General features: G+C 46.7%; 1 protein-coding gene across 2 annotated transcripts in view; it reads right to left on the bottom strand.

Annotated features, from left to right (window-relative positions):
* The window catches only part of JARID2 (jumonji and AT-rich interaction domain containing 2), a 277,495-nt gene extending 257,518 nt beyond the window's left edge, over window positions 1-19,977 (bottom strand). Inside the window, exon 1 of one of the 2 annotated variants that reach the window (XM_025383086.1) lies at window positions 19,367-19,977. In XM_025383086.1, the coding sequence (XP_025238871.1) occupies window positions 19,367-19,411 (45 nt within the window). In that variant the 5' untranslated portion in view covers window positions 19,412-19,977. Of the gene's footprint in view, window positions 1-16,997; window positions 17,102-19,366 lie in introns of those variants that run through there. The other variant, XM_025383087.1, reaches the window with a different exon arrangement.
* Window positions 19,978-21,442: the final 1,465 nt, after the last annotated feature.

Genomic DNA, 21,442 nt, shown 5'->3' with positions numbered 1-21,442 from the left:
TGCGATGCAGAACTAGAGACAAGAATTCAGCAAGCCAAAGAGTGGTCAAGTCCCACAGCACGGCCCGGAGCAGTAGCTGTTAAAAGACAAGGGCTGGGCTGGATCCGGCCAACATTACAAGGACAACCAACTGGTCTCATTCCTTAGTCTTGTGCTTTTAAAGGGCAGACGATGTGCCAACTATTTTAAAGCTCCAACACACTAATTCTGTAAACAATAATAGCTACAGCCTGCACACTGCGCACTGGAATGGATTCCTCAACTTGGCCTCATCACTTATGCAGCTGATGAAACAAACACTGACAGCTTTTTTGCATTTGTAAAGGCCCCACAGCAGCTGTGGTGATCCCACCATAGAGCAATGAATTAAGCCTGAAACCCAGCTGGGTCTGAACAGAAGCCTTTTTTGCACAATACAGCAAGACTATCATTGTTAACCTAGGCATTATTGGGAAATATTCTGCATTACATTATAGGGCAGTTCTAACTCAATTCTTAAAATTAGCTCTAATAAGCAATTTTAGTAGGAGGGATGTGGCATTAGCTTTTGAAAGGCACAAGTATGTGTACAGGTTATAGGTACACCACACAAAAGCAGCCCATCAGAACACAGATTTCTAGTTAACGCAAAGTTTAAAATATTAACTCCTCAGATATTCTCTCTCTCTCTCTCACACTCACACACACACACACACGCACACTCACACCTACCTTCTAAACTGAGGTGGGTGTCTAAACTAGTAAATTCTTGGCTACTTGGCCACTGCAGAGAAAAATATTGAATATAGCTGTCAGGGCTCCTGTTAGTAAGCCAAACTAATGACCTGAGCACAGGAGTCAATTTGGAAGAGAAAGCCATACCGGAAAAACTGGAGTGTAAGAAGCATGATTAATACCATTAGTAAAGAATTTTTTGACAATGACCTTGAGCACTATGAAATAAGTAAGATTCCAAATAGTGATTAATACCATTAGTAAAGAGTTTTTTGACAATGAACCTGAGCACTATGTAATAAACAAGATTCCAAATACTGACGGACATGCTGGTGTTTACAGGCTTCTTATCACCAGGAAGTTCTAGGACGGCAAAGACACTCACACCAAGACATGTGCTCCTACAGAATCGGAACACGCACCCTCTGCTTCACAAAATGCTTCTCAACACCACTAGGCCACATGACATTTGCAGTCCCCACCATCCACTTCTCTTCTGTTGCCTTACAGTTTTTCTAACAATTAAAAACTGCCTTAAATTACTAAGGCGCGGTGACGCGCAGCTCTAGTCCCACCTACTTGGGAGGCTGAGGTGGGAGGATCACTTGAGTCTAGGGAGGTTGAGGCTGCAGTGAGCTGTGTTCACATCATGGCACTCCAGTCTGAGTAACAGAGCAAGACCCTGTATCTAAAAAATAAAAACTGCCGGCCGGGCACGGTGGTTCACACCTGTAATCCCAGCATTTTGGGAGACTGAGGCGGGTAGATCACCTGAGGTCAGGAATTCGAGACCATCCTGGCCAACATGGTGAAACCCCGTCTCTATTAAAAATACAAAAATTAGTGGTGGGGGGGGGGCCTGTAATCCTAGCTACTCTGGAGGCTAAGGCAGGAGAATGGCTTGAACCCGGAAGGCAGAGGTTGCAGTGAGGGGAGATCGCGCCACTGCACTCCAGACAGAGCAACTCCATTAAAAAAAAAGAAAAAAGAAAAAAAAAAAAACATTGCCTGACTCAAGTAAGGCCCAATCTCAACAATTTCACACCAACTTGGTGAAAATAAATCTAGTAAATTCAGAGAAATCAAGAGAATACAGTAACATCCCTCCTCCTTAAAAGAACTCCTATTTCTTAACGGAGTTCATTATGAAGGGTAGTTTTTCAAAGAAAAATAAGAACCATTTTTGGTTCAGCAGGCTTGGAAGGACCAAGAAAATCAGGGAGAATTTCTAGGTCATTCTACTCCCCATAGTCCTCTGTCAAAGAATGTTGACAGAGGTAACCACAAGAAAATCAAAAACTAAGGTAAGGCAGGAAATTCGAAGTCCCACCATCAAGCCACTGGAGCACATGATTCCAGCACAAGCACGTGTGAACAATGTTTACGATTTGCAAAGGGGTAGAGGAAATGAGACCACTCTTGGCCACCCACAGTGTCACCGAGAGTGACAGGCAGTAAGGAAATGAGGACCCCCACCACACACACACACACACACACACACACACACCCCAAAGGGCATGCTGAGCCCCAGAAGGGGAGGGCACAGCATAGGACTCTGCTGAACAGAGCACACCAGGCCCAGAGGCATGAACTGAAACACAGCTTAATGACAGAAAATAAATTTAGTAGTAGTATGTATGTGCATGCTTTTCTAACAAGGTATTCCAAGAGAAATGCAAACAAATCCACACAAAAACCTGCACACGAATGTTCAATGCAGCATTGTTCAAAATAGCCCAACGGGCCGGGCGCGGTGGTCACGCCTGTAAAATCTCAGCACTTTGGGAGGCCGAGGCGGGTAGATCACGAGGTCAGGAATTCAAGACTGCCTGGCCAACATGGTGAAACCCCATCTCTACTAAAAATACAAAAATTAGACAGGCGTGGTGGTGCACACCTGTAATCCCAGCTGCTCGGAAGGCTGAGGCAAGAGAACTGCTTGAATAGGGACCCAGAAGGTGGAGGTTGCATTGAGCCAAGATTGCGCCACTGCACTCCAGCCTGGGCTACAGAGACTCTGTGTTAAAAAAAGAAAAAAAAAATAGCCAAAAGGTAGAAACAACTCAAATGTCCGGCAGCTGATGACTGGATACACAAAGCACGGTACATCCACACAATGGAATGTTATTCAGCCACAAAAAGGAATGAATACTGACACACACTTCAGCATGAATTTTAGAAACACAATTTTAAAAGACACAAGGCACAAAAGTCCACATATTATATGATTCCATTTATATGGAATATCCAGAATAAGCAAATCCACAAAGACAGAAAATGATTCGTAGGTGTAAGAGGCTGGAAGAACTGGGGTGAAGATCACTTGAGGCCAAGAGTTTAAGATCCACCGAGGAAACAGCGAGATCCCACCTCTATAAAAATTTAAAAATAAGAAAATTTACAGGGGAAAAAAAAAAAGGCATGAGATTCTTCATTTATTTTTTTTTTTTTTTGAGACGGAGTCTGGCTCTGTCGCCCGGGCTGGAGTGCAGTGGCCGGATCTCAGCTCACTGCAAGCTCCGCCTCCCGGGTTTTACGCCATTCTCCTGCCTCAGCCTCCCGAGTAGCTGGGACTACAGGCGCCCGCCACCTTGCCCGGCTAGTTTTTTGTATTTTTTAGTAGAGACGGGGTTTCACCGTGTTAGCCAGGATGGTCTCAATCTTCTGACCTCGTGATCCGCCCGTCTCGGCCTCCCAAAGTGCTGGGATTACAGGCTTGAGCCACCGCGCCTGGCCGAGATTCTTCATTTATACATACCTTTTCCATGTCAGTGCCTACTCAAACAAGTTCCTTAGTTTTAAAACCATCCCTGGGCCAGGCGTGGTGGCTCACGCCTGTAATCTCAGCACTGTAATCCAAGGCGGGCGGATCACGAGGTCAGGAGTTCGAGACCAGCCTGACCAGCATGGTGAAACCCCGTCTCTACTAAAAACACAAAAAATTAGTCAGGTATGGTGGCGCGCACCTGTAGTCCCAACTACTCGGGAGGCTGAGGCAGGAGAACTGCTTGAACTGGGCAGGTGGAGGCTTCAGAGAGCCAAGACTGAGCCACTGCACTCCAGCCTGGGCAACAGAGACTCCACCTCAAAAAAAAAAGAAAAAAAAAAAATTCCCTGAATTTGTATATAAGGTATACAATATAGGGTAGGACGTAGTAGGGAGTCCAAAAGTAAATTCAGTATTCCTTATCAACTTTAGAAATCTTTTAACAGGCCGGGCATGGTGGCTCACGCCTGTAATCCCAGCACTTTGGGAGGCCAAGGCGGGCGGATCACAAGGTCAGGAGATCAAGACCACAGTGAAACCCCGTCTCTACTAAAAATACAAAAAATTAGCCGGGCGCAGTGGCGGGTGCCTGTAGTCCCAGCTACTCAGGAGGCTGAGTAGCTGGGAGGCCGGCGGATCATGAGGTCAACAGATTGAGACCATCCTGGCCAACCAACATGGTGAAACCCTGTCTCTACAAAAAATACAAAAATTAGCTGGGCATTGTGGCGCATGCCTGTAGTCCCAGCTGCTCGGGAGGCTGAGGCAGGACAACCGCTTGAACCCAAGTGGCGGAGGTTGCAGTGAGCCAATATCGCACCACTGCACTCCAGCCCAGAGACCAAGACTCCGTCTCAAAAAAAAAAGAGGAGAGAAAACACCATCCAAGGACTTCATGGACCGTATATAATGCCTGTCCTGAAAAACAAGCTGTTAATGCCTGAGCAAAGTGACATAGTCCTTTCTTTATTGGGATGACCTCCATGTACAAAGGGAGTAGTAATAGGACTCCTCTTACCATTAAGGTCTTCATCTGTATTAAAGAACTGTAAGCAAACAATGTTTGGCTGTAAAAGCTTTGCAAGTCAAAGATAATGGCCTTCCTTGGTAAACTGACTGTTCTTTATAATCATCATTATTTATACTCCCAAGAGGCTTTTGCCTAATGCTCCAATAAATTCTGGAAAGAAATAACATGACAATTTCCGCAAGTCTCATGGAAGAAGGCAAGGGAAAAAAAGGCTACTTGAGTAGAAAATGTGCTTCATCCTGGGGTATGTCAGTGTTGGGACAGCGATCGCATTGCTTAATTAGAGCAAGGAGTACATTTAGAAGAAAGAAGAAAAAGCCACCACTTCTTAGCTTCAGATATTTCCAAGTGAAATCTATCCTCCCCACCTTCCAATGCTTTCCAGCTTACCAGGGCCAAAAGAAAACCCATTTTAATAGCAACATTAGAGTTTTGATTTATCACAAGTACAGAAGAGTATGCAGTATTGTGCTCCTTATCTCATCCAGACAAGAACTGCACTGAACATGAAGCTTTGCAAGTTCTTGTTTGTACCAGGAGTTTCTGCAGAACTAATTGATGGTGTTTATATTGAGCTGGTGTTTATATTTGAAACAAGTATTTCCCGACCTCTTCAACTATGAGACTTGGCCCATGGCTTAGATATGCCCAGAGCCCAGACTCTGGGACAGTTAGGCAAGCCAAATATGTTCTTTATTTAAAGGAGATTTCCTTTCCTTCTGTCAGCCACCTTTTAGATTCCAGCTAAGTTTAAACCACAATGGTTTGGAATCCTAACAGTAGTTTTGAGGATTACAATACAGAATGAGTATTTGAAAACATTTTTAAAGACACAGAACACCGAATTATGCAGTAACACCCACCAGTCGCTCCCCTCAAATAAGTCAAGTTCAGAAGTTCACTATTAAATCCAGACCCTCCCTGGCCCCCTGCACTGTGGAAAAAAGTGATAAACTGCATTGGTATTTAAATAGAAATCTGATCTCGGCCACTTGAAGACGTAATCATCACTGGGGATTACTTTCATGCATCTTTAAAATTCTTTCAGATTAAAAAAAGTTCTGTCAAAGTGTCAATACCAATACTATTTAGCAAAACCTGCCTTTAATTAAAGTTTTAGGTCAAGACTTCAAACCAAAAGCAAAAAACACTGCCAGGCCCAAACACTGCTGCATTGAAATGAATGAACTACTTACTCTGCTGTCCGTATTTTAATCTGACTGTCCCTTTTTTGCATTTGGAAAGTGAACTTGAGTCATATCTAAGTAAAAATTATTTGCTCCTGGAATGACAGTTCTTCGTGGCTTTAAATCCTTTTTTAGAGTGAGGGGCATAAATACATAAATATATACAATTAACCCCCTTCAAGAAACGTAACCAGCTAGGAGTCCCAGTGAGAAGGCTGAAGAGTGGTTAAAACCGAATGTTAAATAAAACCCCACTAAAATAACATCATTCCCCCGACATACCCATCTAACCCCTGTCCCAAGTGCAGACGAGCGAGGCCTAGCAAACATTTTTTTTTTTTTTTTTTTTTTTTTTTGAGACGGAGTCTCGCTGTGTCGCCCAGGCTGGAGTGCAGTGGCCGGATCTCAGCTCACTGCAAGCTCCGCCTCCCGGGTTCCCGCCATTCTCCTGCCTCAGCCTCCCGAGTAGCTGGGACTACAGGCGCCCACAACCGCGCCCGGCTAATTTTTTGTATTTTTAGTAGAGACGAGGTTTCACCGTGGTCTCGATCTCCTGACCTTGTGATCCGCCCGCCTCGGCCTCCCAAAGTGCTGGGATTACAGGCGTGAGCCACCGCGCCCGGCCCTAGCAAACATTTTATGATCTTCAAAAGATTAGGAAGGTAAGTCCACCATTCCTTTGGCATCTCTCAAAGTCAGTGGCATTTGCCACTCCAAATCATCAGTTTGAGAAGGTGGCATTGTGCATAGGGCCCAGCCTGGTGGTGTCACAGCTCTGAGAAGGCAAGACCACGCAACCAAGCCCTTCAAGGCAGATGAAAACCATGTGCTACCAATTTGACTGGGGCTCCAGACCATGACTCCTTATTAAATGCCTTCTATTCACATCAGCTCTTTCATCCTCCAACATCAAGACATTATTACAAGCTGAAAATAGAACAAACAGAGCTTTAGTGCTCTGGGCAGTGGAAGAATGGAAAAGGAGGCAATTTAGGTAAAACCAAGTGTTAGGTTCCACCTCATCTCTAAGGGTACATCTTGCCTGGAGAATAAAAGGCAGGCAAAGTAGTTCATTCAAAAGTATGCAAAAAAGTAAGGCTGCTGCTTAGTCACCCTGTGAACACTACCCTCATCCTCACAAACCAGGGAAGCAGAGGGAAGATAAAAATCCCATCAATCCAAAAATACGTCTGGGTATGAAGAGATTCACACTGCATTTTTCCATAAGTTAGGAAGAAACACTAAGCCTTGGTGAGAAGGAAAGGTGCTAAGCACCCTTCTTATTTGAATTTCTATCCTCTTCACTGGGATATACCATCATCAGCATAGATGACCCAGAAACAGTTTCCTCTTCAATCTTGCACTTGGAGAATTACAGCCACAACAACCTGTAGGACTTATAATAACATGGTCTGAACAGTCACAGTTGGTGTTTTGTTTTGTTTTGAGATAGGATCTTACTCTGTTGCCCAGGCTGGAGTGCAGTGGCACAATCTCGGCTCACTGCAACCTCTGCCTCCCTGGTTCAAGCAATTCTCCTGCCTCAGCCTCCCAAGTAGCCCGGATTACAGGCACTCGCCACCATGCCTGGCTAATTTTTGTATTTTTAGTAGAGACAAGTTTTCACCATGTTAGTCAGGCTGGCCTCAAACTCCTGACCTTGTGATCTACCCGCCTCAGCCTCCCAAAGTGCTAGGATTACAGGTGTGAGCCACCATGCCCGGTTATAGTCACAGTTCATAAAGCACTTCACACTTAACATCTGATTCAGTCTTCCACAAAATGACCTTGAGAGATAATGAAGGCACAATTCTCCCCCTTTCAAAGATGAAGAAACTGAGACCTGGAGAGGTGATCTACCCAAGATGACAGAGTAGAGATCCTCAACTTCAGTTTGACTCCAAAGCCAGTGCTCTCCTCCCACTGTTTCACATCCCTGCTGCCAACTAAACTGTAAATGCCCCTCAGACAAAGGCAATGTCATATTTTCAAACTCCCAACACAGTGTCAGAACATGGTAAGCAACCAAAAAAATGCCAGCTGTATTTTTTGTCTTCCAAGCCACAGCCCAAAGGGATCTTTGTAAACATACAAAGCCCACCTCACAAACAAGGCTGAGATCACATATGAAAACAATGTGACTGTGGGCCATCTTCATTGCTTAAGTATCTCTATGTTCTCACAACAAAAAGCATTTCATACATATAAGGAACATCATTGTACAATTACCCAAGGCTCTCCCTTTCCCTTCCCTACTAGAGCTGTTCTGACTAATAATACATTGTGTTCTTAGAGCAATTTTGTTTTACAAAGTGCTTTCACATACCTTATCTCATTTAGTTCTAAATGCCCTGAGAGAGGACACGGGAAGAAAACAGAAACTTAAATAAAACTCAACTGACATCTTTACTACTTGTTACAAATGCTTGTATTGGTTTTTAAAAGCCAACAAACAAACAAACCCGCTGGCCTAACGTGTACTACCTGTGGGACCGTAAATTAGTATAGCCTCTCTCCAAGAAAGCAATGTACTAGGAAAGATCAAAACGTAAACACGGGCACTTCTCAGTAATTTCACAGTGAAGAATTTAGAGATGAGTGCAAACAGACACATGCAAAGCAGGCTGCACGCATCATTTTGTCTAACAGTCCCAAACCCATCGCGAAGAGATGAGTCAAGAAAATGGTGGTATCTATCAACCAACTGCCTTGAAGCCATTAAAAATCATTGTCTTTGATTACCATGACAAGTTATAAATGCAAACAGCAGGTAACAAAAATACAGCACTTAAAGAGTATGGCCCATATAGATAAAACCATCTACAAGTGAAGGAATGTCCAGTATGTGATTTCAATGATTTCTATCTTTTGAGTGCTTGTCTGATTTGAATTACTTCTTATTAAGCAAAAACGGCCATCTGCACAACAGTAAAATGCTATTGGCTTAATTAGGTATGGGGATTACACGTGGATTTTATTTTTCCATGAAAATGAACCAATTACTGCAGTTACCATGGATAGCTGAAAATCCCCCTGAAAGGAAGAAGTATTTCCAAAGGCAGAAAGAGACAGGGCCTTCTACTGTATCAGGGCCTGGATTTCATGCCCCAGCTGTGTCTGATAAAATATGCGACCACAAGCAGGTCACTTAACAACAGTACTAGAAACCTCAGGAATTCTCAACTATAAAATTATAGCGTCCAAAATTGTGATCAGTTAAGTCTATCTTTTTGCACTAGATTCATACCAATTCCCTCCCACTACTAAGTAGTATTCGAAATACTCCACCGAAAACTTGAACTCAAATATTCCTAGAATGTATACTATGTATTAGACATTAACAGTGACCGACAATGACATAAATTCAGCCCCTACTCTTGTGGGGTTAATAGGGTGAGAGACATGTAAGCAAATAACTCCAGCACCTAAAAATAAAGTGTGAGGAGACCAGCCAACCGGGAGAAAGAGCCTGGCTCTGCCAGACCGGGTAAACAGGGTGGCAGGCTTCAGACAGACACAGTGGGTTCCTCAGGCAATCCATTCACCAAGCAAACAGAGGAACAAGATGCTGGGCTCAGCTGAAGCCCAGGATGCGTGAAGTGGATGGGTGGCAGGATAAGCTCAGAGTACATCAAGAAGGACTTTTTATGCCATGCTGGGAACAAAGTTGGTTTAGATTCGATCCTGAGGATCAGACAGCCACTAAAGGATCGCGATCAGATCATGATCAGACTTTTAATTTCAAGGACTATGTTTTCTTTAAACATCTGTGCACAGATTCAGAGCCACTCCAATATTAATTCTCAGTCTATCCCTCTTTCCAATTCACCACCCAGGTGTATCTAGGAGTCAAGTGGTGGCTAATATAGGACAGAGAAAGAAGGTGATTACATCACCTTCTAATCCGTAAAGCCTTGTTCTGTATCCCAAAGTGCATCTGTTACTTGCTATCCGCTTGCTTTATTAAGAATCAAAGTACAGAATTCATTTGATTCATTTATATCTGAGTCAGCTAGGAAGGCCGCTGGCAGGCCTGATGTCTCCAGGTTGGTGATTTCCAACTGGGTAATAATACCTTGAGCATTTGTGCAGCAGTATGCAGTTTACAAAGTGCTTTCACATCAAAAATTCCCCTACCTCTCCCAGCAACAAGCCTGTGAAGTCCATGAAATAAGTTGTCCAGATGAGGAAATAGCTCAGGGAGGTTGTACAGCTTGCCTGGAGTCACACAGCCAGTTTAACACAGGGCCAAATTTGAACTAGGCTCACATTCCCAACTTTGTCCATTACTGCAGAGGTACCCCATATATTCACAAACCTGTCCAAATCTGAGGCATTTCATTATCGAGTTCCATTTAGTAGCAGTAATAACGCATATATACAAAGCACACAAGTCTGCTGCTTAACAGAATAAGCATTCATTCAGCTCCCTTCTGCAAACCTATAGAAGGACTAAATGCAAGAAACACATGCTCAGTCCTAATCCCTTCTCATTTCCTCCTGGCACCGGTTTCTGCCCCCACAGGCACCAAACACTCTAACAGCTGGCCGAAACCGAGAGAGAACCAAGAGATAATACACTACCACTTCAGACCAAGCTCTCACCAAAATGGTGGTTAGGAAATAATGGAGACAAAACTACCCAGATTTTAAGAGATCAATAAACTGGGCATCAAAATATCTCCCACATTCTCCTGTCCCAGTAAACCAGGTCTCCAGGTAGACAAGAGTCACACAACCCATCCTTTGCACTCCTTCTCCCCACCTCCCCCCAAAAAAACAGTTACTGTTAAGAATTCCTAATTGAGCTGGGGGCGGGGGCTCACGCCTGTAATCACACCACTTTGGGAGGCTGAGGCAGGGGGATCACAAGGTCAAGATACAGACCATCCTGGCCAATAGGGTGAAACTCTGTCTCTACTAAACCCCCGTCTCTACTAAAAATACAAAAATTAGCAGGGCATGGTGGTGTGCGCCTGTAGTTCCAGCTACTACATCCCAGAGGATCATCCCAGAGGATGAGGCAGGAAAATCGCTTGAACCCGGGAGGCAGATGTTGCAGTGAGCTGAGATAGTGCCACTGTACTCCAGCCAGGCGACAGGGCGAGACTGTGTCTCAAAAAAAGAATTAAAGAATTCCTAGTTGACAAATGTGTATGAGGGAAGACCCTTACTGGGAGTATGGAGTGGCAAAACTGTGGCTATACAATTTTTTTTTTTTTTTTTTTTTTTTTTTTGGAGACAGAGTCTCACTCAGCTCACTGCAACCTCCACCCTCCTGGGTTCAAGTGATTCTCCTACCTCAGCCTTCCAAGTAGCTGGGATTACAGGTGCCCACCATCACGCCTGGCTAATTTTTTTGCATTTTTAGTAGAGTTTCACCACGTTGGCCGGGCTGGTCTCGAACTCCTGAGTTGAAGTGATCCGCCCGCCTTGGCCTTCCAAAGTGCTGGGATTATGGGCGTGAGCCACCGTGCCCCGCCCTGTGGCTATGTATTTTGTTAACCTTCTAGGAGCAAACAATGCTGCTGATAATATTTCAGTGTTCACTGGCCTTCCTCTTCATGGGTGGTGGAGCTTGACAGACTTACAAAATTAGAACTTAAAATCCAATTGAGACCTTTTAGGCAGCACCAGCTCTCAAGAATAACTCTCAAGAACTTCTACCAGTAGGGTTCCTCTTTCTCTAACACCCACATCTGTCCTATGATTATGTAAGTCATCACGGATAATGTTGCCATTACTCACACCGCCTCATTAACACATATGGACAGCCTTTGTTTAATGGATGGCCCAGCCCCTGGTGAGGACTGAGGGCAAATGATTTCCCCAGTGTTCCATGGTCCCCTAAGCCTCAAAGTCAGGGTTAAGAAAGTACAAGTCAAGTACAAGAAAAAGTCAACAGCCCTGGGAAATCAAACCAGTTCTTGCAAGTCTGGAGAACTGCAGCCCACTGCCGGGCCTCAGATACGCCCAAGAATGTGGCGGGGGTACTTGTAAAACTAGAAGAGCACAACCCATCCAGTCCCAAGGGACACGGGATGTCAGTTCTTCCAATGATGACTCAGGGAGACAGCCAGCTGGGGATAAGGGGGTAGCTCCACCAACTGGTGCTTCAAAAAACAACAAATACAAACATGCAGGAGAGACTGACACTCCTGACAAACTGCCCTCACTTCCAACTTTCTCAAGCAAAAAGCCTCTCCAAAGGTTGCCAACAGTCCCTTTTACGACCTTTTCTTCTCCCCTTTTTGGGGTTCCACTGATGGTTCATTTTACTTCTATGTCCTCTGAACTCAAAAGTGGGGAGCGAATTATCTGGCTGGTTTTTCACCTTACTTTTCTCATCTGTAAAATGGACTCAAAAACCCCTTTTCTCAAACTCACAACGTAGGCGGTTATTTCAGAATTGACTGAGTCCTCTCTTCACAATACCGTTAAGAGAAGTGGGTGCTGTGTCGTCATCTGGAGGTGTTTTCCATAATCCAAGCTTTTCTGGGACAGTTCTTCAAATGGAAAAAAGAGCCCCAGGAGAGGTGGGCAGCACCCTTACAATAGTGAAATCTGTGGCAAGACAAACTGTGGTAAAAGTGTAAAAAAACCCAGAGACCCAGAGTGGTGTGGTCGAGCTGCCAGTGGCTGCTCACGCAGGAATGACCTAGACTTTGCCCTCTGGGACAATCTGCGTGGGCTCTTTCCTACAGCCTAAGAGAGCAAGAAAGACAAAAGCCACCTGCAAGAAGTGACAGGAACAGAAGTCCTGGAAACAGGAGTCTTCCACCAAGAGCAAAATGACAGGTCAGCTCCACTTTTAATAATTTTATTCTCAATCAGAATTGAATTTTAAAAATTCTTATTTGGTCAGGCACAGTGGCTCACGCCTGTAATCCCAGCACTTTAGGAGGCTGAGATGAGCAGATCACGAGGTCAGGAGTTCAAGACCAGCCTAGCCAACATAGTGAAACCCCGTCTTCACTAAAAATACAAAAGTGAGCTGGGTGTGGTGGTATACACTGGTAGTCCCAGCTACTCGGTAGACCCAGCTACTCGGGAGGCTGAGACAGGAGAATCGCTTGAACCTGGGAGGTGGAAGTTGCAGTGACCCAAGACCACGCCACTGCATTCTAGCCTAGGTGACAGAGAGACACTCCTCTGTGTGGGGGGGGGGAAAAAAAATCCTTATTAAAAAAACCTGAAGCTGGCAGAAGGTTATAAGATTGTCTGAAGTCCCAAGAAAGATTAAAACCTAGAAGGATAATGAGAATAAAATCTCGCTCACTCTTATTCTACAAAACTGTAGACAGATATCACGGAGTTCCCACCTCCCAGAATAAAAGATGCCTGCAAAGGTGAGGCAAGTATGGAAAAGGTTTATGGAAAAAAGGAATCAGAAAAACAAAGACTGAGGGCCTGGAAAAGCAAATGAGGCTTGTCTTAGGGAGTCACAGGAATAAAGAGTACAGTTATCTGGAAGACAGAAAAAAAACAAAAGATAATTGAGCACACAGAAAAACAGATTCAATTGGTTTCATTTTTATTAACAGGTAAGTCTTAAGGATTTGAAAGGGAACAGACCTTCGACAATATCTCGTAAGTAAAACAATATATAATTAAAGTTGCCGGATTACAAGATACAAGCTTCTAAACTCCATGAATTAGGTGAAAATTACGACTCTTTCTGTTCCCTGCCATTCAGTGAACGGCACAATTACTTTAACTCCAAAAGTAATACAATCACCACAGTAGGACTACTTTAAACTGATTCACACTTTACCTAAGTTACTTGGCATGAAGCAGACAGGGAGTCCAGTTTAGCATTTGGGGATTAAGGTTAAACACAGTTGGAAGCACTCTTAGGAGAGATGACAAGAACCAGAAGTTGGTTAGTTAATGGAAACAAGTTTGTTAGACAAGAAACAATTTTTTAAAAAAAGATATTCCTTAACATTTTATATTAACCGACAAAGACAAATCTACTTTTAATTACCTTTTTTTTGAAATGAGGCCATGGGTCTTATTTCTGAGCTTAAGTCTCTGAGCGTTCTGTTGTTCCACATTATGCTGTTTTGCTTGTTGGGGAAATCTGGGCGTTGAAGTTTGGTTCTTAAAAGGGAATCACTTGCAAAGCAATGCGTGTGGACAGTCCTTACAGATTTTCCCAAAAATCTTGGGAAATGTCTGGCCCACCTTTTTTTTTTTTTTCTTTTTTTTTTTTTTGAAACGGAGTCTCACTCTGTTGCCCAGGCTGGAATGCACTGGTATGATCTCAACTCACTACAACCTCTGCCTCCCAGGTACAAGCAGCTCACTGCAACCTCCGCCTCCTGGGTTCAAGTGATTCTCCTGCCTCAGCCTCCTGAGTAGCTGGGATTACAGGCATGTGCCACCACGCCCAGGTAATTTTTGTGCTTTTAGTAGAGATGGGGTTTCACCATGTTGGTCAGGCTGGTCTTGAACTCCTGACTTCATGATCCACCCACCTCAGCCTCCCAAAGTGCTAAGATTACAGGCATGAGCCACCGCGCCCGGCCCCAACTCTTTTTCACACTCGTTTCAAGGTTGACGTAATACTTAACTGTTATTACAATAATAAGCCCAACTGGAATAACCAGATTTGGGAACAAACAATTGACACTTAGCAAGACTTCTGGGTGAAAGCCAAAGGGGACAGAGGTACTTCCCAGAGCTGCCCAGGACCTTTGTCCTAGCGTATCAGTCAGGACGTTCTGCAGCCAACAGGACAAGTAGGATGGGTAGGTAAAAGGTGGTTAGGAGAGCTGCTACTACTGCAATCCTGGGGGAGACATGGACCAGTAACATCAGGATGATGACAGCAAAGCAGCCAGAATTCAGACAATGTCAGGAGTGTGAGTCCTCACACCATCATGAGCAAGGGCAAACCACTAGCTTTAAAATGTTCAGTTGTCTGGGCGCAGTGGCTCACACCTGTAATCACAGCACTTTGGGAGGCCGAGGCGGGCAGATCACCTGAGGTCATGAGTTCAAGACCAGCCAGGCCAATACAGTGAAATGAAACTCCGTCTCTACTAAAATACAAAAAATAGCCGGGTGTAATGGTGGGTGCCTGTAATCCCAGCTACTCAGGAGGCTGAGACAGGAGAATAGCTTGAACCCTGGAGACGGTGGTTGTAGTGAGCCACCACTGCACTCCAGTCTGGGCAGCTGAGCAAGACCCTGTCTCAAAAAAAAAAGCAAACAAACAAAAATGCTCTCTAGCTTAGCCTTCACCAAGTGTTTTAACAAACTACACTTAATATGACATTCCTGTGTCTTCAATGAAAAAAAAAGAAAGTTCCATTCTGAAGGTAACAGACACCAATTACATACTCCAAAAGATTTTCTACAGACACCAATTATATACTCCAAAAGATTTTCTTGTTCTGAAGGAGGAAAGTTTAACCTTTGGAGCAAGGTATATATTAACACTGGAGTTATTTCCAAGGCACTTGGAAGTGCATCAATAGCCTTCAGCCCAGCAACAGGGGCTGGTTTAACCCACTTACGAGGAAACAGGCATTAGCAAGTACCAAATAATTCTAGTTGTCTATTTGGGCCAGTGGCTACAGGGACACGAGTTGGTTATTATCCAGGTTATTATTTTACTGTAGGTTAATATCTAAGTTGGATTACTTGTCGACATAATCTTTCTCTCAAATTTTAGTGAAACTTTGGACTTCATTGTGTTTTCCTTCCGTATCCCTATACAGTGATAGGAGCCAAACTGCCACTGCCCTGCACTTAAGTAACACAGAGCAAGATTTTCCACTACTAGAAACAAGTAGCTGGAAAGCCATGTAAATATCCCAGGAAAGAAGAAATACAGCAATAAAATAACGTACAAATTTCCCCACCACCCCACCAACTGTAAAATAACGTGACTGAACAATTTGTGATGAATTGAGTTTTAAAACAGAAAACCTCATAAATCCAACCACTATATTTTTTGTGTTCTTCCTACTTTTTTCTTTACAATTTTATGTAGTTGTAATTATAGTAAATCCTTTTGAAGCTTATAACAAAAACGTTTTCCAATTTTTAAATCATACACTTTTAAATCAGAAAATTAGATAGTTAAAACTTACAGCCTAGTGGTACAAATTCTGCTTGAGCTGTCCTAGAAAATCAAACTGGCAATTTGTTTTCATGCTAACTACATGAATTACTATCTTCATATGGCAGAGATTTTCTATTTCAGATACCTGCTATAAAGCAAAGATCAAATAGCGGTGAAGCCCCAATATCCTATCTGTTATTCTCCCTAGGAATAACCAGGCAGTGGAATGATGGAAACAGCAGAAAATATCCATGGTGCAAAACATGCAACTGTTTTTATTGTCCAAGTGGATTGGGGCTTTCAAAGGCAAATGTTTTCAGTTATTTAACGTATTGCAGTGGGAGTCGTGCCCAACACAATTAAGACAGGATTACATTGCAATTTATGAGTTTCTCAAGGACATCATTTATTATGAAACATAACAATCATTTCTCCCAAAGCCTACTATCAACAATCGCACCCCCAACTCTGCTTTGCTAAAATAATAAACTAAATGGCAACTCAGCAGGCATCCCTGGCTTTTGAGACCAACTGTGGGAAACGTGCTGCCTTCCACGAGCTCAAGAAATAATGTCACCTTACATATAAAGAGGCATACTGTTTTACATCTTTCATGCACATGATCTTTTCAGTGACTTAGTTAAGTGGCAATGGCAGGTATTTTTCCATTTTACAAAAGAGGAAACAGAATGCCAGCCCCTGGTTTCCCTGCTCAGAAGAACTAAGCCAAGAGCACCTTGAGACTTAAAGGAGTCCTATGTCTTCTCGGTACATTTGTCAATGACAAGTATTCCTTTGGTCCAGACCCCCAAAATTACACTCAGTAGGCACAGAGCCGGCACAGCAAAGGAAAGCCCCCCACCAGAGTACAGCAAAGCTTCCAGAAAGAGCAACAGTTGCTGCTGTGCAGCATCATCATGAAAGCCATCCGGCCACATCCTGCTGAAGCACCCCTAACACGACTTCAAGTGACAAGGTGGCCAAATCCACAACAAAGCAAAGCTTTCCCTCAATACTTTCATTTCTTTACATAAGCACTGGCGAAGGGACACATGTACCACGCTAGTAATGCAACACCATCAGGAGACCTGGAACAGAGGAAGTGAAAACATTCCTGCAGAAAGGAGGCGCCTCCTCCCCGCTCCCCGCTTCCCGCTTCCCAAGTGGCATCAGAACAGGGTCCAGTGGCACTCCTCTGGGGACCAACAGCTCCCCGGCGCTCACCTGGTGGGAAGCGCGACGCTCCGGAGCGGAAGGCAGAGGCCGAGCGGATCTTCCTCCTCTTCCTCCTCCCACGCCGCAGCCCGGCTCTGCGGCAGCCCCCGCCTCCGCCCCGCTCCCTCCTCCCCCGCCGCCCCGCCGCGCCTGGAACCTCCCGCCCGACTTTTGACGTCACGGAGGAGGAGGGGAAGGTTCCACCCGAGCCCGTCCCTTTGTGACGTCACAATGACAACAGAGCGCGGCCCGGAGCGTCGGGGAACCGAGCGCCGCGGGGGGTGGAGGGAGGGAAGAAGGGCTGGGGCGCCGGCGCGCGGCGGGGGAAGAACCGGGGGGCGGGGAGGGGGCGCGCTGACGTCTAGCCGGCTTAACCTGTTGCTCTCGAGACTGCGACGGAGCCCGCAGGCAGGGCCGCGGGAAGCCGGCCGGGCCGCCGCCGCCGCCATGCTCGGCCGTGCGCGCGGTGGGGGGCGCCCGCTGCAGCTGTGCGCCGCGCACCCCCACCCCGGCACGCCCACGCCCCCGCCCCGCGCGCTCTACCCTCCCCACGCCCCGCAGGCCGCACCGCCCCCGCGCCCCACCCGCCCGCCCGCCTCCCCGCCTCCCCGCCTGCAAGCCGGCCCGGGTAGTCCGGTGCCCGCCTCGCGCGCCCGCCCAGAGCCCGGAGTCTGCCCCCTACAGGCCGCGCGCGCGCGCCCGCCCAGCCCCAGGCCCAGCCTGCCGCGACCCCCGCGCGCCGTCCCCTTCGCAGCCGGCTCGAGCACGTCGGGAACACCGGCTCTGCTCCCGAAGCATTAACTCGTGCCGTGCCTCCCGCGGCCGCCGCCAGCCACGGGCTTGCAGCCGGACGTCCGGACTCGGAGACACGATCCGCTGACTGCCCGCAATAAAAAAGAAAACCCACCCCACGCTGCTGTCCACCTCAACGAGGTCCAGAATGGGAGGCGGGGTGCGGTTCTCGTCCAAGTTCTACCCCATTTGCTTTGTGGCTGCATCCGAAACGGACGTGCCCCGGGAAGGCGTCTACGCTCCGAGGCAAGGTTGTCTCCGTGCAGTTTCTACAGCCTGAGTTTAAACTAGTCCTTTGCATTCTACCCAGCCCTCTGCAATGCGGATGTATTTTAATTCTTAAATTCTTTATGGAACAGCCTTCTAAGTTGGGCTTGATTATTTAACCTTGCATTTCTTTCATAGTTGAAGTTGACGTGTCTAGATAAGGATCAGCTCTCTTGAAGAAGCATTCAGCTTTTCCATTAAATATATTTTTACAAAACCAGTGCCCCGAAGGTCATCTCTCATTACACACACCACAATGATCAAAAAGGGAAAATATTAACACCAATTTGTCTACCCAACTTAAATAAAACTTTCCTCTTACGTTGCATTATCCCTAAGGTATGTTCATTTGGCCTTTTTTGAAAAAAATGAGTTATTTAATTTAAAGCATGCCGCTGATCACAGATCACTCGAGTGCATATTTGGTTAATCGCTCGGTCCCCCCTTCCTCCCTCCCCTCAAACTTAAAAAAAAAAAAAGCCACCACACACAAAACAAAAACACTCCCCATGCCAATCAAAACGTAGCTGTACTATGCACAAAACAAATTTAACTATTCCAAGCCATTTAAATCTGTGAATAATCACCCAATTTCAGAAGCCCAGTTAACAAGGAGAAAATATTTGTAGTTACTTACATATACATTCACGTACACACTTAAAAACATTAGCCATAGTGTGTGTCCTTTTCCCCTACAACTGGAAATCATGAATTTTTTAAACAAAACCAGCCTCATTATTAAAGTCAATCCCAACAAATGCATTCGCTGTAACATGATTCCCAACTGGTTTACGTTGTAAACCAGATAAGCCAAAACGACCACAGACGTTAAATTTGATGTGCCAATGCAAAGAGAAGATCGCCATAATCGGACCCTCCATCGCAACTTAAAGGGCTTCCAACACACATGAGTTACACGATTTTTCCAAATAACATTAATAATAATAACACAGGCTCATTTGCATGCAAAGTGCAATACGGGGCCAAATCCGCTTGAGAATGCAGTTTAGTTACATTACCGCAGCCGCCCCCCCACCTCAAGCTCCACCAAAATCCCTTGCCTTTCATCTAAAACTAGATTATGGTTGTGTCATTCGAGGTCAATTTATTCACTTGAGGTATCTCTACACCAATCTGTTTTTTCAACCAAACTAGGCAGACACCACTTCGCTTGAAAAGCCCTCTTTCAGAAAAGAAAGAAACAGCCTTATCGGACGCTGTGTTTAAAACCCTTCAGCTGCAGAATTATCTATAAACTTGACATTCACAGCCATTGCTTAAAACTGCAAGTCAAAGGATGTGTTGTTAGGAGCACTTACGTATTTCTTCTGAATGATATTCCTCTTCGGTCTTTCCTTGCTCATTCTGAGATCCAAATGCTGATTGCAAAAGGGGACAATTGCTTCATGAATTTAAAGCCGTCAGAAATTTGCAAAAAAATATCCTGGTGGTTTTTATTGTTGTTGGTGGTGGTTGATCTTGTAATCCGACTTTTCTTCCTCTTCCCCCAAAGCCAGATTCGCCTTGAAATAAATCCGAAATTGGGAAGGAAAAAAAAAGAGCCAAAGACGAACGAAGCAAACAAAAAAAAATTCACTTTAGTAAAACACTCATAATGGAAAATTTCCCCCGAAACACATACACACACACACAAAAAAAAAACCGACGCCCTTCACTCCCCCCCCTTTTTCCTCCAAAAACTACATCAGCGAAACGTGAAGGTCCTTAGTGTCTGATCCGTAGTTACATCTTGGAAAAGAAAAGGGAAAGATAAATAAAAAATGTTGGAAGTCACGTTTGTGCTGCAGCAGCAGTGCGAGCAGAAGAGTCAACTCCAGCGGCGGCGGCGGCGGCGGCGGCAGCACCACAGCGAGGGCTCGCCGAGTCTCTTTTTTCCAAGCCCCCTAACCAATGAGAGAGAGGCTATCCAGCCCAACTTTAAATGGACTCTGCTTTTATACAAGTTAGGGCTCCTCGGATAATTCCCCGCCGGGCGCCAGCCGAAAACTCCCACCGCTCAGCCGCCAGGCGCCCGCTTAGCCCGGTGCCGACCGCCCCTGGCCCAGTCCAGGGCACCCCCGCAGCCTGGCCAACCAGACACCCGAGCGACCTCGACGAACCCCTCCCAGGCAAGCCCTCGGGCGTCGCTCCCACGCCGAGCCCAGGCGTGGAATTGAGAGAGGCTCCCTAGCTCAATGCATGGCACGCTCCGTCGCTCCACCTCACCCCCTTTCCCCTGCCTGCCGCTCACCCCACGACCGCCCCACGCCAGCCCCCGCTACTGCCTTCGCGTCTACCTGCAGCCGGGCTGCTGGGTAGGAGTGCCCCAGGACGCCCGGCCCCGGGGAGAGCCGCCTATTCCCGGGGCACCTTAGAATGGTCCCCTTGATCTTCTGGAAGTTGTAGTCCCCCGACTACAAAATGGCTATGGCCACGGAAGCTGGGAACTACAATTCCCAGCCTGCCCCGCAAAGCCTGTCACTCAACTCCCCTCCCTCCTCCTCGCCCCCTCCCCCTCACCGGCCGTGCCAACAAACGCTTGGACGTGTCCCGCGTGCGACACTGCTAGAGGCTGGCTCGGGATTGGCCCGCGGAGCGTGTGGTCCGCGAGCGAGGAACTCCCCACGCCGGCCCCCCTCCGCCCCCTGGGCCCCGGCCCCCCTCCCCTGGCGGCCGCCGGCCCCCTCCCCGCGCGCCCCGCCCCCACCCGCGGCGCGAACCGCCTGTGGAATCCAGGAATCGCGCGCGTGCGGCCCGGAGCCGCGGGGGAGGGACGCGAGGCTTCCCCGGGGAAGGCCTCGGAGCGTGGCGGCGAGGGGGGCGGTGTCAGGGAGGGGTTGGAGCCCGTCCTAAGGAAAACTGGGCCACGCACCAAGAGGAATCCTCGGTGCGAACTAGTTGATCGGCGGCGCCTGCTGCTTGTGCCGTGCAGCCGGTGTCACCTCAGGACAGCGCCTCGCGTCTGTGTACAGAGCGTGCTGCGGGCGCCTAGGGTAGTCCGAGGTCACTCCTGTCCGCGCCCCGCAGCCGCGCACGCCCCCACGCGCGGGGTGGGCGGTGGCCAGGGGTCGCCGAGTGTAAGGGCCACGCCCCCCCACGCCCGAGCTCGGCACGCGGCCCCTCGGTCGCGAACGCGTTTCCGCCCGACCCGCTTGGGGGACGTTGCTGATGGCCCAGGAGTGAAGCCCTGGCGGCTGCCTCCTGAGAAAAGATAGCCGTGTTTAAAGAAACTGAACGGGATCTTTGCTTTGCCGGGCGTATTTGGTGATAAAATACCACGAAATGTTGAGGCAAAAATGAGTGGAATATGGAGACCAAGCCGCACAGAAACGCAGCTGTAAGGAAGCATCTTGAACACCGAGTGCCAGTAATATCAACTGCCGGGGCCACACGAG

This window comes from Theropithecus gelada, chromosome 4, assembly GCF_003255815.1.
Source record: "Theropithecus gelada isolate Dixy chromosome 4, Tgel_1.0, whole genome shotgun sequence".
In the NCBI taxonomy this organism is placed as follows: domain Eukaryota; kingdom Metazoa; phylum Chordata; class Mammalia; order Primates; family Cercopithecidae; genus Theropithecus; species Theropithecus gelada.
This window is presented reverse-complemented; position numbering and strand designations above follow the sequence as displayed.